General features: G+C 42.6%; 1 protein-coding gene across 1 annotated transcript; it reads right to left on the reverse strand.

Moving 5' to 3' along the window:
• Positions 1-8,086: 8,086 nt before the first annotated feature.
• Positions 8,087-19,289, reverse strand: LOC128713952 (uncharacterized). The gene is made up of 5 exons (XM_053808827.1): positions 19,242-19,289; positions 10,151-10,665; positions 9,901-10,085; positions 9,354-9,828; positions 8,087-8,645 (listed from the first exon to the last, which is right to left on the reverse strand). The coding sequence occupies exons 1-5, from the start codon at positions 19,287-19,289 to the stop codon at positions 8,087-8,089; spliced, it is 1,782 nt and encodes a 593-aa protein (XP_053664802.1).
• Positions 19,290-20,111: the final 822 nt, after the last annotated feature.

Consider the following 20,111-nt stretch of genomic DNA (forward strand, 5'->3'; position numbering starts at 1 on the left):
GTCAATTTTATTTTACCTGTTTTGGAGCAGTGAATTAGGTAAGTTTTCTAACCTGATCTACGTAAATGGGCTTCGAGTTTTATGATTATGATTTTAATGATGATCTATTCGTACCGCCCCAGTCTGAAACAAAATGATAGATTGGTTTTTTAATACTTGCTGAACTAGTTTTTGTTTAATATATCGTTTTAATGTGAGAATATTCGCAACAAGAGCGTTAACTATTTTCTAACGCTATCTTTGCTTGTTTCTTTCAGATTGTAATAGGAAAACGTGCAAATTATTCAACTTTATTTCACCTGTTCTGGAGCAGTAAATTGGGTAAGTTTCCTTCTAATCTGATCAACGTAATTAGGCTCGAGTTTTATAATGATAATGATTTTAATGATGATCTATACGTACCGCCCCAGTCTGAAACAAAATGATCGATTGGTTTTCAATATTTGCTGAACTAGTATTTTTAATGTCAGCATATGCACAACAAGAAAGTTAATTAGTTTCTAATTAATGAATTAATTTCTCTTTTCCAGATCATCCTTACCCTTTTTTTGTTATATTGCACGCGTGTATGTTTTGAGGTAGGTATTATTCATACTGATTTTAGTGTGAACTAATATTATATGATGAGTTAATCGCCTTTAATTCTTAAATTTAATGTTGATACCAAGATTGGTCTTACTGAAGACACTGTTTATCAACTCGGCTTTGCGTGTTCTCCTCAGCAATTCAATAATTTTGCACTGTTTTCTATTATCTTTCAGGCGAAGCGATATTTTTCGTGCCTTGGGAGGAGAGGATTTTTTTGTAACTGACGGACGCTTGGTGCACTGCTAGTGTAAGTTATTATTGCCCCTTTTACTATGGTCCATACATCCTAATACAAAATAGACTAACAGTCATGCCTTTTTTGTTTCGCTATGGACTAGAATAAAAAACATTATTTATCCTGTTTAGTGAGTTATTTAAACTGTATTCATTAAACGTGGAAAATTCTGTAACATTAAATCTAATTTTAGTGAACCACAGCTGGAACCTGGTTAATAATTAATATTTTATTATGAATGTATTCTGCTTTATTTACAGGTACCAACAACGTCGAGCATCCACAACAACCTAATGATGTGAAAATACTTAGCCGAAAAGAAAATTGCTTTTGCATTTCCATGCAATGCATTTTCTCTTTTCAGATCATCCTTACCCTTTTTTTGTTATATTGCACGCGTGTATGTTTTGAGGTAGGTATTATTCATACTGATTTTAGTGTGAACTAATATGTTTATATGATGAGTTAATCGCCTTTAATTCTTAAATTTAATGTTGATACCATGATTGGTCTTACTGAAGACACTGTTTATCAACTCGGCTTTGCGTGTTTTCCTCAGCAATTCAATAATTTTGCACTGTGTTCTACTATCTTTCAGGCGAAGCGATATTTTTCGTGCCTTGGGAGGAGAGGATTTTTTTGTAACTGACGGACGCTTGGTGCACTGCTAGTGTAAGTTATTATTGCCCCTTTTACTTTGGTCCATAATTTTTAATACAAAATAGACTTACAGTCATGCCTTTTTTGTTTCGCAATGGACTAGAATAAAGAACATTATTTATCCTGTTTAGTGAGTTATTTAAACTGTATTCATTAAACGTGGAAAATTCTGTAACATTAAATTTAATTTTAAGAAAAATAGTGAAAATAGTTACATCGATAAAATATTAATATGAATGTTTTATGCTTCATTTACAGAAACCAACTTCGTACATACACTCTGAAATCGAATATCAATTAATCGCCTTCGAAGGGTTGGTGCAAATTAGTGTGTTCAAGGTAAGTTAAATTTAATGAATCCATGTGTCGCGCTCTGTGTGTTAATGTTGCGTCCTTCGCTTTACTCTCCTATCGTTACACGTGCTTCTCTTAGTATGTCATTCGACGGTAGGAGCGATAAATAGGACGTAAATTGTAGTTAGCGTTCTCTGTTAGCATTATTCACGTGATTGTTCATGCATACGTGTGTGTAAACGTCCATTTGTGTTTTTGGTTGGTGTTAGCTTCTTAGAACGGTGCACATGTTACTAGTCTCATTGGCTTTTTTAAATCTAGCGTCTATGACTGTTATCAAATTCGCATGAATCGGATTTTTACTGATGGAGCTATTGTTTCTTTGACAGATTTATGCGCCTAGTGGAAGGAATAGGCCTGTAGCAGATTATCTGGCTCATCTATAAATGCAAAAAAGTAAGTTCAAACTTCTGATTTAACTTTTGTTTAATCGAATTGCGTTGAAATGATGCCTTTAATATACGCACGATGTCCTATAATTTATGCGGACATATCAAGTTTTTCGGACTTGCCCTCTCTGATCCAATGTTTTATCAATACACATACAATTAATTCCGTTCAAAGCTATCGGTATTCACTTTTAATATTGCTTGTTTTCAGTTGGAAACTCGACGTGAGCTGTGAATTCTTCAACGGCCCATTAGTAACCTGAGGATATCAGCCCCGTTGCAATGGAATGAATTGTCTAAAAGAATCTATTATTTTTAAGGTAAGAAATCAAATTCTCGTGATTGTAATTGCATTCCGTTCTATACGTTTTTCGAACTTGCCCCATCTGGTTATTGTTTCTTATCCAAACTAACAAACAATGTAATTGAATTATCGAAAAATATGTGTCCCTATTTTCAGTCAGTCATTTATGCTTCAGTTACGAGCTAAATGATCTCCATAGAGTGGACTATATTGAATGGTATCGAGATCAAAAAGGTTTCTGTGTTTCTTGACATGTGTACGTTTTTGTGTCTAGAGCCTATTTCTTAGTATCGACATTGCGTTTTACGAACATATAATATCATGAGAATGACAAAATAATTTGTTTTCAAATCACGTTTTAACATATAACTTTTCTTTTTTTTATAGATATTGGCGATGTGTGGCGCTATACACGATTGCAATCATCGTTTGATCTAGAGTTGCCTAACGGTCCAGATTATATCTGCGACTGAAATTTTCTGAAGGGATAACTAATCAAAGGTAAGCTTCATCACGATTCATCGCTTTCAAACGATTGTCCTGATGACTAGAGCCGTTCAATAGTTTCATTCATTGGAAGGTCTCAAGATGGACGAATAGTAGTTGACACTTTTGGCTTCAATGTTATGGCAATGCAATGTTAAGTTTTCAAAGCCTTTTGATTCATCGAAAGCACATTATTTAGTTGTTATCCATAACGTTTTTTTCTTGCTGAATATAATATTGATGTATATATTAATCTCGTGTATAACATGTTATCGTTCTTAGGTATTGGCTGCGATTCATTTGGACTTTTTCTCACCTTTATCACATCCGTGATCGGCGGTGGTTTCGTTAAAAAAGGTGAGAAAATACAACACAGTGCTATTGTGACATTCAGATGTATGAATATGATACATCGGCGCAATCGAAATTGTGTGAAATATGCACACAAAATGTAGATGGGTGTCAATGGTCTTGTTTGTATATTTGTAGTATTTCATATCCCTTGTGATGATCAATAACATATTCCTTACCTACATTGTCTGAACGACGGTGACAGATAACACATACACTGATTCGTTCGGATCTATTGTATATATTATATTCATTGTATGATAGTTTCTAATTGACTACCGTTTCCATTGGTTTCTATTTACAGGAACGAATTCGCACGAACGAACAAAACCCAAATCAGCTAACAGCATTACGATCAAACGTAATTACCCTAATTGGTTCTAATTTCTTAAAGGTAAGAGACATCAATTTCACAACATTACGCTTTTGATGATGATTTTGCTTAAGGTTTCGCTAAATATTTCAATATGAGATACAACTAGTATCATTGATTTGAATTTCCTTGGCTGTCTGATATTCATTTCGAGCCTTAAGATATTTAATTCACTCTTTATTCAAGTATTTCATATTATGTTTTTCTTTTTTTTTTCATTTAAGGTTCAAACTGAGCTCCAGAGATGCAGGTAAGTAATGTCATCTTATTTGACGCTACAGTCGTTGCCGGTCCCCTAGGCATGCAAGTTCTAATGGCTGGTAATTTAGGACTTACCCGGGGTCCAGTCTATATTCGAACCCAATCCCGCAACAAATTGTTGTTATGATTGAATTCAATAAAGGGCACCTTAATGGTAGCTGAAAGAGAAAATATTACATGAAATGCACATTATCAATCCGAAAAGAGAGAGACTCTCTAAAGGCAGACTTCTGTTTCGGTATGTCCGTCGTAGTTAGTTTGCATGTCTTACCGAGATTAAATCAATGTCATCATTTACAAACAGCAGTTGTAAAACATTGCAAACAATGCAGTTGGTTCCATTCGAGATACGCCCATGAGAAACTTCCTTTCGATTTATTTATTTGTACTATGAAGTAGGTATATAAAAGACAATAGAAAAAGAGCAATGTGATAAAACTTGTCCTTTAAGTGGGGCTTTTTGGTAGCATTAGAGCTGAAGAGATGTGTGGTCCGGACTCTCAAGAAAAGAAAGGTAGTAGAAAACGGACGAGGCAATGCGCTTTTTTTTTGCTACTTAAGTTTAGCAATCGACTGTGTGTGCAGTGTGCGCAAACTGCTACTGCTGCTGCTGTGGGGGACAGAGCGTTGAGTTTTGTCGAAAATGTTTAAAGCTCCTGCGGATCATGAATTCGGGTTGTGTATTCAGTCATAAAAAGCTACTAACTATTCGAATTTTGGTAAAAATGCACTGGTGCTGCATCCTCCATTGCGTGTGTGATGGTGGTAGAGTTCCAACGTATATTTTCTGAACGTGGTTTTCAAGGATCAGGAATAACTAATTCCTCCGTAACCATCAGTAATTTAAGTAATTATGAACCAATTTAATACTAGCACAAACAAAACTGACTACGAACTTAGAGAGGAAACTACTATCTAGCCCTCTAGCACAAGAAGAAACGCTTGATTTGTACATCAATGTCTTTCATTCATTTGGAACACGCGTATCATTCAAAATCCTGCGATTACTCTCTGAAAACCGGGCACAAGGATGATATACACAGCGGTAGTGTCAGTCTTGTTTTTGTTTTTCTCTGTCCTTTTTTCGTGTAGGTAGATGTAATGAACTTGGCCGATGTACAGAATCCAGCGCATTATTACTCATGCTCTAAATAATATCAAGCATTTTGCCTCTAAGTACCTTCTGTCACCACCCAAATCCTTCACAACGTTAAAGTAGGTGCAGAATACGGCTAAAATAATTGCACAATTGTTCTACCTCTAGTGCACAAACGGAACAAACTGAACTCAACAAAGGATGAATGATCAAATAAAGGTTTTTTTTTCTCTCGATACACAGTTTCTCGTGCAGCACAGAAACGTGCGTGAATTACACACGTTAGCATTAGATTATCTTTTCTGATTTTTAATTACATTATCATTCTTTACACTAAATTGTCCTAATCACGCGTTGCTTCCACGCGGATATAATGCTTCTCTGTTAATGGTTTGCTTCATTTTTACTAGTTACATTAGCTTTTTCTCTATTCGCAAAATTGAGGACCGCGTTCGTGTCCCCTATGCCTCTGGTTTCTGGCCCTCTCATGCAACACGTGCGACCCACGTCTGAAGTACTCGAAACAGTAAGATTTGTCTAGCCTCTTGGTATTATATTTACCGACTCTCTCCTCGTTTTCGTTCGCGCACTCACATCCCCCTTTGCTTCCTTACAGTGCGTAATTCATCCTAGTTTCGTTCACGCCATTTATTACTTTCACTATTATTTTGTTCTATACTATTTCACTTAATCTCAGATTCAATTTCATCTAAAACTTCATAGCCGTGTCGTTCTATTGTAGCAGCTAAAGAGAAAGAGAGAAAGAAAGTAAGACGATGAAAAAAAGAAGAGCAAAAATGGAGAAAGAAAGAAAACAAGAGGAGAAAAAACACATGAGAAAAACGAGTTCGTTTGCGCAGAAATGGTGTTTTTTTTTTGTTGATGGCGCAATAAAGCTTTGCATGTGTAGGTTTTTTTTTTGGTTGCGCACTGTACTGTTTGCAGGACGAGCATTATATATATATGTTTTCAACAATATTTTTATTTGAGGTGTGATGAGAAGAGATGAAGAGAAGAGCGGTCGAAGGTGGTAGTAGTGGGACGAGCAGAGGAGCAAAACCTAGCTGTGGCGGCTAAAGGGAACTAAAAGGATCGATAGATAATAGAATATACAAAGGAGATAGTAAAAGAAAAAGATCATATATTAAACACGCAGTGTATTTCTTGTTGTTTTTTTTTTGTTTGTTTCATGTTGCGGAAAACATTACACATCTAACACACACACACTAAACACAACAAGATATCGTTAATACATCGACAGAGGGCGCTATACGCGATAGGGGGGGAGGGAAACAGAATATTACCTTACGAGAGCAGATAAACTATAAGCTAGCCGGAATTACATCAAACACTACACAGCCTTTAGTTACAGTTGACGATGTGTGTAAACTAAAGAGCACACGACAGGCACACGATACAGAGGGAGCAATAATACTGGGGGGGATACGGATGGATGTAAAACGTAAATATTAATAGCAGTACGATGGTCGTTGCGCGCCCATTTAAGCCATGCGTGTACTATGTGTTCTATGCGTACCTCATCGAATGTTACCCAACTTCGTACCCCAGATGGATACGTTGCATCTATCTAAACCTGTTTTTTTTTTCAAAGAGCATTATTTAATACTAATTTTCACTAGTCTACGTAAACGCTTGCTTCCTTTCGCTGCAATACAGCATTATGCGTGTGTGTTTTTGTGGATGATATGGTTGAATGTTCTACAGAAATAAAAGAGGGTTCATTTGTTCATAGTGAAACACGGATCGTTTATTATTTACTGAACCATTGTTTTGTTTTTTTCTTTATACGATATACTTTTCCTCTAGCAAAGGTTTAATTTGACGTTATAATAGCTCAAGGACCAATCAATAATGTTTTGTACTGGTGATATATTACTCTAAACGCGCGATATTGGGAGCCGTAAATGAACGGTTTAGACAAATGACAATCCTGCGTGAGGAGTCCACACCACATTACGCCCCAAGTTCCTTCGTCACCTGCTGCATCCTTTAGTTACTGTGTTGTTATGTGTTATATTCTAATTAGTACTATATAAACGCTCTTACCGCATTAAAATACTGTAGTGTTTAACGGCGCTATTCACTAACGAGAGATCACTGTTCGATCAAACCTATCATGTGAAGCAAGTGGGCTTAAATTATTGTAGATTCAAGTAAGGATTCCGGACCGATGAGAAGGACAGGGTAAAGGAGAAGGTCGCTTAATGTCTAATGTCTCACTCTTTTATGTACAGTAACGAAGTGTTCCGACTGGCTCCGCTAATGCGAGCCACGGTTCTGCGTCTCTACCGTTGCGTTATAATGAAACCACTGCCGAGTAGTCACTTTTCTAATGTAAGATTGGTCTTAGATACGGGAATAAGGAATGTTTGGTCTTTTGCTGCGCCTGTCCTTCTGAACCGCTCTCTCGGGTATCATTGTGTTTGAAGACAGTATGGTAATCTTAATACCTCAATAATAATTTAAGAAGGATATCGTCTATCATTGTTCTACTTTGCACGCAAAAATGTTGTTTTCCTGCTGTTACTAATTCTTTCCCTCCAACACCACATTCTCCGACACACCTGTGTTCGACGCGCCGGTATCTTAGAAGCATATAAAAAAGGATGCTTTAAAACAAAACAAAAAGAAAACAAATGTTTCACCGTTCGCTTTTCGTCGCAACGCAAAATACGGATTTGAAAGGCATTGTAAAGAACAACAAGAGAATGGAGGCACGTACGGGAGCAGAAAACAATACTAAGGAAAAGCTAAAACTTATTGCTAAAAACAAAGAGAATAGAAGAAAAAAAACATCACACCGGAGCATACATACGAAGGAAACACTCGCGCGCACGCATAAGACGGAATAAAAAGAAAAGAGAAACAGAAATCCGTGTAAAGAAAAACGGGTGTAACAACACATCGACATAAGATAGAGAGACAGAGCAAGAAAGTAAACAGGAACAACGAGTAAACACAACACCAGCTAGTAGTAATCGTACACATCCTTGCGCAACAGCTGCATATAGATGTCTCTACCGTACCTTTCCAGCAGCCGTCGCTTCAGTTCCGGTGGATACGTCACGTAAATGTAGTGTTCGCTCTGTCCCAGCTCGCCAAAGTCACCGCTGCCGGTCGCTACGGCAGACCCACCGCCCGCCCCCACACCGACCGTGCCCGCGGAGGACGACGAATGGCCATCGACCGGTGCAATCATGCGAGCAGCACCGCTTGCGGAACCCGCCGCATAGCCGTAGCCGTCGTCGGCCGTAGTGTAGAGCAAACCGGCAGCCGATCCGGTACCGGGCGAGGCGTGTATCTGGGGCGTGTGCTGAATGTCGTTCGCGCTCGCCGTCCCCGTGCCGAGATTGTTCAGGCTGGCGGCCGAATGTCCACCGTCCTGCAACCGATAAATGCCGGAGCCGGATGTGCCCGGCTGCAGATAGTGTCGCCCGTGGTGCAGATGATGACCGACGCCACCGTGTGCGGTGGAGCTCGAATGTGCCGCCAGCTGGCTACCTGCTGCGGGACTGAAATCTTCGCTGCTGCGCTCGCCATTTCAAACGGGAGAGGTGTAGGAGGGATTGGGGTTTTTTTTTGTGGAGTTTGCAATTCATTTTTGTCCAAGGAGCGAGGGAAAGAACGATACATATACACGACGAAAAGGGGTTAAGATATGCGGATCAATAGGGGGATATGGGAGTCAAAGAGAGCGCAAGAGATAAAAAATGGGAAGAAAAGATAAATCAAGAAATAGTAACGGAGTAGCACAGGAGTAGTAGAACAACCATTGTATGAGTGGTGTTTTGACTAGTGTTGGGTGAATCTGATTCGGAATCATGAATCTGAATGAAGGAATCATAAATCTACGAGGATTCATGAATCTTTTGAGAGTCGACTTCTGGTTCGAATGACTCCGGATTGAAGATTCATATGAAGGACTCATCTCAAAAGATTCATTAGGCACAACATGAGTGTTGACGAGTCTCGACATATGTCCTCAATGGTCGAAAAAGCCACAGGTGTGATTGTGAATTCCATGTGTCCATGAAGCAACGGAAGAATATCAGTAAAATACGAGCAACAATGAAATGGTTGGCAGCGGCAGGAAGTGAAAAAATAGGATGTAACCATTCACAAACTGAATTAATGATAACAAGCACAGGTGTGGATCGTACGCTACGCGCGATATACGAAGTGCTTTTACACAGCGCTACATGGCGAAGAGACTCCGCTCCAAACTCCATACTCACTCGAACAGTATCCAGATGATGTAGTAGCACAGACATACGCCCATCGAAAGCACCATTACGAGCACGAAGACGAGACCCCACGGGAACGGGCGCTGCTCCAGCGGTCCATCCTCCCAGTAACGATCGCAGGTCAGGTACCAGCAGATCGCCCGATTCAGCTCCTCCTCCATGCTGCGGAAGTCCTCGAGCGATAGCTGCACCAGCAAACCGACGATACAATCGCGCACCAGCACCTCGCACCGTGTCTTCAGGTGGCCGATCTCGTCCGCATTACAGTTCGCCTTCATGCGCTGCATCTCCGACAGGCGCTGCTGCTTACGGTCCACCGGAGGCAGCGACGAGTCAACCAGATTTTGCTCACACTGTGACGTTGCATTGCTGTCGTTCTCCGACTCTTCTTCCTCCTCGTCATCTTCGTCTTCATCATCATCCTCATCCTCATCTTCATCGTCATCTTCCACCGGACTATCATTAGCTGGAATGGGATTGTGGTGTGTAAGTACATAAAAAAGACGCAGTGTCTAGCTATCTGCTACTGTTAACGAACCTTCTCTATCATCTCCACCAGACTTCGATCCTTTCCGACCGCTCTTCGTTTTAGTGGCATCATTCTTATCGCAGTTGTTTGCACCCTTTGCGTGCAGCATTGACGTCACTGCCTGTTGCTGCGGTTGCCGATTCCGAAACACATCGTCCCGGATTGTCTGCAGCATCTTCGGTAGCAGAGACTTCCTGCGAGAGAAAAACCACACAGCTTTAGACAGTCCGCACTCCAATCTTCTTGTGAGCCTGCCTACCTTTCCGGCACCTTGGCCAGATCACGCGGTCCGGATGTAGTGAGGGCCGTCCGGTACGCGGTCGCCTCGCTCCACACCTCGATATCGGTCGTGACGGCGTTCGGATCGCTGCCAAATGCCAGGGTCGCATCCTTCGCAATCAACACCTCGCAGCGCATCATGTCACAGTAGTCCGCCAGACAGACGGCATCCTCCGCCGTGTTGATGTTTGTCCGGTGCCGGTTCTCAAAGTGCATGTCGAGATGCTTCTCCTCGAAGAAGCTTTTGCCACAGAAGCCGCACGTCCACTGGCTCGGTCGGTGCTGCTTTTTGGCGCTCTGCTGCGGGCCGAAGATGTCGCGCAGCGGATGGAACGGACACTCGAGCGGTAGCTTTACCTGATATTTCTCTAGTATGGGGAGCCAGCGCGAATGTACGATCTTGCGCACGACGCGCGAACTTTCGCGGGAGCATGATATCTTGAACACACTCGGACCCGGCCACGGTATGATCGAAAGTAAGCAAATAACTATCACCTGGGGAATGGGAGAGTGGCAACGAATGAATGAATGAAGGATTGGTATAAGATGAGAAAGTTTTGTGAAATGGTGATCTCCGGGTTGCAATAGCACCAGGACGAATAAGCTCTTCATTACAACTGTACAGATACAAGGTTTATGAGGATCTTAAAAGCAGCTGGACTGGTTGTTCAGGTTATCGGTTGAAATCTGAGTTCAAAGAACTAAAATACGAGCTAATACATCCTGCGCATTCGGGATAGCGCCTCAAGGTATAAGTTGTAGCAGGCTTAACTTCGAAATTACATTGAAAGTCACATTCCACTTGAGCGGAGTAACGACAATGGTAGTTAAACATTCAGATTAACAAGGCCAAACCAAATTTTTGGTGGCTGCTAACAGCCCTGCCAACAAATCCTCATTTTCGCATTGATGACGTACAAGGTGTAGATGGTCGCATCTTTAAAGTCGTCCAAAATTCCACCGACAACAGCATTGATTTTGAAATACGCGCTAAGGTGATGCATACCAACTAGTCTTTCTGTAGTCTGAGGAAACTTCTCTACTCAAAACAAGCGTCGCGACGAACGAAGCTGGAACTACATACATCTTATTCAATTCAGTACTCAGTACTCACATACGCCTCTAAGACATGGACTTTAGAGGACGTGCAACTGACACTCCAAACATCCAAACAACCCTCTTAACCGCGTTCGAGAGGAAGATGCTCAGAAGGATTTTTGGACCGCCTTGTGTGTGAAAGCGCAATGGAGGAGCCACTACAATGACGAGTTCTTCGAGCTGTACGGCGAACTCACTATCTTCCCGCGGATTAGACTTCCCAGGCTCAGGTGGGTTGGTCACGTTATGAGAAAGACACCGGACGGCCCAACCCGTAAAGTCCTATTAGGTCGTCTACATGGGCTGAGGAGGCGTGGTAGATCCTAATCAACATGGAGCAATGGCTTTGATACGTCCGCCAGAAAGGTCAGAATTTTACATCAACAGACGACTTAGAGTGAGCGGTTTAGAGGACCTCTGCAGCAAAATAGGATCTCGATCTCGAGCAATTATAGCACCTAATATGCCAAAGGGTAAGGGTCGAAGGACCTTTTTAAAGGCTGCCTCTCAAAATCCATAGACCAATATCTCAGGCATAACTTCAGAATTACATTGGAAATCGCACAGTAAAGACAATGGTGGTGAAACATCAGTAAACTCGGCATCTTGTTGTGGTACGATTTTGTGCTGCCTTATTAGAAGACTCTATTCTGGATGCTATTGGACGCACTGGTGTGTGTTGTGTATTATCAAAGTGTAGAAAACCCGCAAATTAAAATTAAGATAAATCATAAAACTAACAACCCATTTATTGCAATTGAACGTTTAATCCTGCATTCACACAATCCTTTTCTCAAAGATCGATAGAGATTGTTTCACTTGCGCGTTGTAATCACAGTGCACGGGCCACTTCCTCCTATGCGCGAACACATCTCCCTTCCGCAACGGTCACAGTCGGTCGGAAGGCACGGTAGCGGTTTCCTCGGTGGTGAAACAGTCACTACGTAAAAGGTGGTTAGCATCATGCCGCCCCAAAAGCACAACTGATATAGTATCTTCCAGACCATCACCACCACCGCAGCACCCGGCCGGCGACAATCTTTGTCGGATTGGTTGCAAACCGCTTGCAGCTGCTGCTGCTGCATTGCCGTCCCAACACACTGTCGTCCCGACCTACTTGTTTTGCTTTGCTACAGCCCTGCAAACTCTTTGATAAGCTGGGGCGATGTGCTACTGTCGCGAGGTCACTGAGGTTAACACTGCTGCAGGCCTCGTACGCATCGGACACGCACCTTGGACAGAATTAACACAGCGTACGATCTAGTAAACAGGCAACACATTGCATTCTAGCGTTCCGGGGGCCCGATCCGTACCGTTGCACTTTCCACGCGGAACTGCGAACGAGAATCGCAAACGCAATCAACCGCGGGTAACCGTACTACGACCGAAGCCATCGGACGCCCGATCGACGCTAGGGCCAGCGTGTGTGGGGAAGCTAAAGCAAAATTAAAGTTCTGCCTGATTCCGTGCTGCAGCTTATTTCATCAGACCGGAAGTCGTGCGCCGTCCGGAGGACCATGTGACAAGGGCGGGTGCTGAGCATTTACTTCGCATTCGAGACTAGGACAAAAACAGGAACTAATTCTCGCACCAAAAAAAAAAAACCAGAAAGAATGTCAACCTGTGTACGTTATTAATCGTGTGTGCATGGGCAATGGGGACCCGACAAGGGATTTAAGTTTGGTGCGTGTTCCACCAACGAAGTGCGTCCGAGGGTTGGTAGTGGCCCTCCATAGAATAAATGACGCTGGAAGTCTCTGAACCGCTGCTTGGCTTTTCAGTCAAATACACCCCCCTCCCCCAAAGGAAAGCAGTCAAAAAGCCGCGTAATAGGATCTTTAACAGTTCCGGAACCTTAATGTCTATCATTATGATTGACGCTCTGGATGAGTGATTAGAACGGCCACAGGATCATTAACGAAATGGAGACGCCTGGTTGATGGTGGATAAAAAAAACCCCAAAGAGAAAATCCGCGCCACCACGCTCTATAAGCTTGTGTAAATAAAGTTGCTTAAATGAAAGCTTCAAGACCCAACTCGAAAACAACAGCAATGATGAGACTCTTTCGACCGGTACCAAGTCGTAAGCCCGCAAGGTCCATGTGTTCAATCGCGGGCGTACCGAGTTTCCTCTCGCCGGCCATCTTAATGATGGCTGTTCGCTGGCAGATATTAACAGTGGAACCGGTAGAATTGAAGGATAAAAAATAACGACCACAGAGGCAGCTAGAGCAATGCCCGAATGTTTGTGACGGGGGGGCTTGTCCGTACTCCATTTCCATTTTATGTTTTTTTTTTATTTTAAGCTTGCCTTTGGCTGAGGCAAATGTCGAGAGTGAGAGTGGTCAAAATGCCTTCACTTATGTTTTGACACTCATCAGACAGTGGCAGTTGGAACTGGGCGTCGCACCCTACCGTAAGCAAACATCGAGAGCGAAATCGTACAGCCAGTAGAAAGCCCTTAAAAGTCAACCTTCCGACATCGTAATAATGATGCCAAAGCAAAAAAAAAAAAAAAGGTGAAATATCTTGAAGTACATGCTGGAGGTGGTACAGTTATTAGTGGTAAAATAAATAACAAACCCCACAGGACGTAGCATAAAGAATGGCCGGCAATTTCCCCTTTAACACCTTCACTCTGCTTGTGGGGTGTTGGGGTGAACCCACTAACCCCCAAATGGCACTAGTTCTTTGGGGTCCATTATTTGTTACCGTTCCTTCCAAAACCCTGAACACAAAAGCGCAACGCCCCGCACGAAAGCGCAATGCTAATGAGCTAATGAACGATATGCAAACTCAATCATCTGCTCGATTTATTCCCCCTTTTGCCGACTCGGGTATGGCCCGGGGGGTGGTAATGATTTTTAGGCGTCAGCTCGGACCCCTTACCTCTCCCAGTCCTTCCACAAACACCCAAACGTTTTCACGTTCCGTGTTGGTTGGAGTCCGACACGTGCCTGCGTCCAGCTTGTAGCGGGGTAGCGAAAGGTGTTCAGCAATGGCGTCCCTTTTTCCAGCGGACTCTGTTGACTGTAACAAATTACATCCTGGCGAGTAGTGTAACGTCAACGATGTACCTTTTCCATTGTGTAAATATTGTTTATTTACCCAATAGTGGTGCTTGCGAGGGGAGAATTGTTGCGCCATTTACATTGCTGGGAGTGCGATTAAATATTTGAAGTTTGGAAAATAGCTCACCCGGATATGTGGAACAGTGGATGATAAGATAAATTGTTGTAATTTTTTTTTTTATTTATGAGAGGTTAAACATGTGACTCTGATCGTTTGAAATCTTTTTCAGCTGGAAACAAATCGATCAGCAACTAGGTCGACTGATGATCCCCCGTATGCTTTCCATTCCATTCTATGCCATTATCTACTTTCTAGTGCTTTTTTTTTCTTTGTCGAAGCCCCCCCTCTCTCCCCCCCCCAATTCGATGGGGTCAAATTGTTCACCCACAGTCACCGGCCCCCAGTGTGTGCGTGGGGCTACAGAATTGCATGTATAATTTATGCAAACATTCAAATTGTTCAGTAAATGCCGCATTAAAAAAACCGGTGTGCTTCGCTCGCTCGTCTGGCTTATATTTCCCAGGGCTCTTACAACGCTTCACACTTTGCAACCCCCCAACCAGTACCTGCTCCCGTTAAAGACCCTTGCTAACTGTGAACGAGGCTACCACGGGCGGTGTGTTTACTCCTCTTCCTGTAGTGCGCGATAAGGACGATGATGTTTGTGTGCATCATGTGATTTTAAACGTGGCTCCGAACGGAGGATTTTTTGCATGCAGTGCAAGTACGGGCAAACGCCAACGAGAGCGAAGATTGCAAAACAAAACAAAAAAAACCGGCATTAATAGTAGGAAGTTCCGCACAATTTGCCCCACGATGTGATTATAGAGCAAAAGCCGATGCAGTGGCGACAAGGAATGTGCAGCAAAAAAAAACAACGATGCATTTAAATGCATAAATAGATGAGAGAACATTGGGTTGGTGCGGAAATGGTTTTTTTTCTCTGCTTTATGAGCATTTTTTTTCGGGGTGAAGAAATTGAAATAATACAGCAATTAGCGGAACATTTGAAATAGTCATTAGAGATGAGCTTCCGCAAGTAGAAAGCTTTATAAGGGAATTCTTTTGCAAAATTAGCTTAGTTTCTTATTTATCATGACGCAAATTGGATCTGAGCATTTCTAATAAGTTGCCATTGAGATATCTTAGCCTCATTCCTCTATGAGCTTCATTTTAGACTAGGTTGTCTGGTGTTTTTTTCGTGATATAATCAGAACTCCGAGTTCTTGTGGTTTTTGTTGTGAGCGTCCTTATGAACGTTGTGTACCATGTCCAAGTTTACTGTACTTATTTACATACCAGTTCCAAGATATCAAACCAGAAGTTAAGGCCAAACCAATTAAGGACTTCTTAAGGTTGTAGTGCTGACTATTTCTAATAAGTTATCATTGAGATATCTCTTCAATTTATTCTTCAATGAGTTCTAATTCGGACTAGGTTGTCTGGTGTCTTTCTCACAACATAACCAGAACTCCGAAACCTTGAGGTTATTTATGAGCGTCCTTCTGAACGTTGCGTACCTTATCCAAGATTACTCGACTGTATCATGTACTGGAAAAATCATGCCAGAAATTCATGCTGTTCAGTACTTCTTGAGGTTGTAGTGCTACAAATAAAGGCGCCTAATAGACGGACCAGGGGGTCGAACAATATGAGATTCGATTCGCAACCTTCGGTGTGTTAGACAAAATGCTGGATCCGTCTCAATTCTGAAACAAATGAGGAACTGTCTCAATTCTGAAGCACTTCTCAAGAATGAGAACTTCCTTAGTTTTGGACGCGGTCTAAGGTTTGAAAACAACTGTGAATGCTGTGGTTAAAACAATTTATATCGAGTCAACCCCGGATCTAACTTCTTACTATAAACTATAATATGAACTGGTTAATATCTTGAATGTCTGGTAAAGGACATTTTGGTCTGACAGTGACGATCTCTCACTTTTAGAATTGTATTGGAGAACCTTTGCTATGTATTCCATTGTTTCCCGACATCACCATTTTCTATTCAGTTTCTATTGATTTTCTTCAATGCATAGCCGTATCTTGAAGTGGTAAGAAACTCGATAGCCTCCGTCTACACACACCGCAACAATATATTATTTATGTTTGGACAGCTGACCTAAAAAATCGAACCACACACACATACACGGGCTCGCGTGGGGAATCCACTTTCACTTTGCCGGGCGTAGGGTATCACAGCTTGGCGAAGTATTAGCAAAACTGCCACTTTCCATCCACCAAAATCCGACCGGACCGGAAGGTACCCGGAACCGGCACCAGCAGGCCAACTATGTTTTCCCACTCCCGAGCGTTTCCGAGACCGGAAACAATACTGCGAATTTCCTGTGTCCGCGCGATCTCGCGCAAACACCGAAACTACCAACGCGGGCGCGTGTGGTCGTGCAGAGGAAAAAAAAAAAGAACAACCCTGGCAAGAAAATATCAAATTGTAGCGAGAACGGCTTATTGAGGTGGTTTTTGTGCTTTGCGGTCTCTTTGCCCGTGCCGTGTCGCACTCGGCGCTCACTTGTATCTCTGAGCCCCAACACACGATGTGGAGACGATGACAAGAAATCGATTTTGTGGTTCAGGCACAAAAACCCACCGAGCGACCGCACCGAGCCTTATGTACCATCGGTTGAATGCGTTTTTTTTTTGTTGCGTTGTTCAAACGCTATACGTCCATCGGATATCTGGATAAGTTCTATTTCCGAAAAACAAAACATCGTACCCACTTTTTCTGCCTCCAATTTCACCCCCCATCACGTTCGTGTGCGGTGCGTTAATTTCTACAACCTTCCCAGAGAGGACGGAACAGGCATTACGCGATACATTTTGGATAGTTTTTCATTGCGTGCGTGTGTGTGTGTGTGTAGGACCCCTCAGTGTGTGGGTGGGTGAGGCTAAAAATAATTCATTTCAAATCAAAACTTGTGCGCGCATACCGCCGGGGCGTCCCAGGATACGCGCCGTGTGCCTGTGCCGGGCAGGACATGGGAGCAAACGTTCGTGTCCGGTTGTCACGGGCCTAGGGACTCGAGAGTATATACAAAATTTACGACCCCCCCCACGCCATCGATCCATTCCCAATGCCGTGCTTGGGGGCAGGGTTACGCGTGCCGGGAAAAACGCCTCCACTGGGAACACTGTAGAAAGGCCCCAGCCACAGCGGCTTATTAGCCTCAATCCACTAATAAATCTTCCAGTTCCGTCTGCAGCCCAGAAAAAAACGGGGGCAACCTCATCATCTCCCTGTCCACAATTTGCGTACGATGTGTTTGGGGGTTTTTTGTCTCTCTCTTGTTCACGACAGAAGAGACTACACTCTGGAGGAGGAGTTGTCTCGTACAATTTTGTGCGTCCAGTCGTCAGGGATCATTTCACATTTTGACCGTTTGATGTATTTCCGGTGCCAAGAGTGGGAAAGGGCGTACCGGGAGGAAGGCTGCCGCGATCTTAGTGACACAATTGTTGGCCACCATCCATAACGATTTTAGAGCAGCGTCAGCTCGGGAAACAGGAAGCACCAGTTTATGTCCTCCCTGTATCTCGGTCATCGCACTAAATCTTCCTACAAAAAAAAAAACATTCTATCACTTTTTATGCAGTTTAACCACTGCCAGAAAATTTGTTCGGAAGAGGTTTCTTTTGACATTTTTCGCATGTTCTCGCGCGATGGAGTAAGCGATGGACGTCTGCAACACCTAACCAACGGACGGGTTGCTTGGATCAACAATTAGAAAAGTTTTTGGCAGTAACCACACAAAACCTCCCCTCTACGGGAGGTAGGTTACTACACACATACACAAACACACACAGACCACCGGCGATCTATTCAACAGTTTATTACGGCGTAATCCTTACATCCTCCGGTTGGCGACCTACCTGTTAAAGTTTGGCAGTCACCAGCAAAAGTAATAATAAATAAAACAGAAAAAAAACGAGCTGCAGAAAATAATGCGCGATGGTAGAAAGTTTTCCCACGGATGGAAAAAGTGCTTTTCTTGTTGCCAAAAAAAAAGGAAAACTCAAGGAAACTACAGGTTTTTACTCCGTTTTCCTCGCAACGCTTACTGTGCAAGGATGGAAAATGCGAAGTTAATAAGAGAGAATGCAATAATATGGCCATCCTTTTCTGTCCCGCGCCAGAGAGGGACAAAATGGCGGATGGAGGTGCAGGGTGATTATTGATATGGAATTCAATGAATCGGAACATGGCTAACCAGCTGCGCGTGTATGTATGTGTGTGATTGGATTTCTTACCTCGATGTTAATCGATTTAGTCCACATTCATAATCCTCTTTCATAAATGATTGGGACGAAAATGGGCGAAATTCGCTGCTGCAGGGTGTAAGGGTAGTGTACTCCTATTAATATCGCTTGCAAGGAACCACGGGTCGGCCGATTCGCCTCGATCGGATACGACTTACGGGCTAATCCTTAGGCAAAAACAGCACCACCGGACATAATAGGAATCCACGCGTTATTTCTTCAAGCACTCTTAGCACCACTATCTATCACTGGATGCCACTTGTGAGCACAATTTGTGCCTACCCGCAAAGAAAATGGGATAGAATCTTCTTTGCCACTTCACTGTGCACCGTACGCTCACTAATCACACACTGTCAAAGGCATTGCGGTCACTTGTCCAACCCAACACTAGTTTTGGGTGGATGAAGGAGTTGAGTAAATTACGATACACCCGAATCAGAAGTAAAAAAAAAGGTCCCGGACCACCGCTGCAGTATTCCAACCCCCCCACACACACACGTAGTTCACAGTTGCAGCAACAGCAGCAGGCTGTAAGTCAGCAGCAACAGCAGCAGCAGGTCGATTATAATGATGTACGTCGGTGCAAATGGGGCTTAATGAATGGTATGGTGGTTACAGCGCAAACTTACCATCGGTGCTAGTGACAGGAGAATGTCCTTGCGCAGAACGGACTTCATTTCCTGCAAAACAGAAGAAGAAAGCGGCTCTTTTGACGTTCCGGGTTTGGTGTACGTTGATAAATTACGACACGAAAGCAGGCCGCGGATTGCTTGGATGTAAATTTGAAGAAAAGTACAGTTTTTAGTTATTAAATGTATCCGTTGTTGGCAAGTTCCTAGCAATAGAAGTTTCCCTTGAAGAGGGTTTCAATTATCTTACTGTAAACGATACAGAAATTGGACGATTAATGGAAAATTTGATAATTGCTTGAGAAATTCAATGTTTCTGTCTAAAAACACTCTACAGGGAATGTACACGTGAGTCACTTGCGACGGAGAGCACTTGTGGTTTGGGGATTATTAGCACCAAAACCGTCTAAATAAGATCTATTCCTTTGTTGAAGCTATTATAACTGAAAATTAATATGAAACATGTTAATAGCAAACTAGTAAGAGCAACGTAACTATAAATGTGAATTATTTTCTTACAAAAATATTGTACTTTCTGTTAAAATTCGAATAATTCCGTGTGTCGGTTTCGAACATCGTCGACCCGTCTTCTTCCCGTTCCTCCTCTTCGCTTCTTTCATCCATCTTCGGCAAACACGAACTTTGACGTTTGCGTCCGAGCATTGACACATCTCCGACCAATCAGAAAGCACCAGCAAATGCTAAACAAAAAAACGAAACCACCACGCCGCACTAGACCGATCTACTGTGATAAAAGTGGGCAAGTTTTAGTCAGTTTCTAAATGAAGTTTTGAGTAAAACTTGCTTTAAATTCGATCGGGGTGTATTAGCATAACGAAACTACAACCGGGAACTACGCGTAGCCGCTAG

This window comes from Anopheles marshallii, chromosome 3, assembly GCF_943734725.1.
Source record: "Anopheles marshallii chromosome 3, idAnoMarsDA_429_01, whole genome shotgun sequence".
In the NCBI taxonomy this organism is placed as follows: Eukaryota; Metazoa; Arthropoda; class Insecta; order Diptera; family Culicidae; genus Anopheles; species Anopheles marshallii.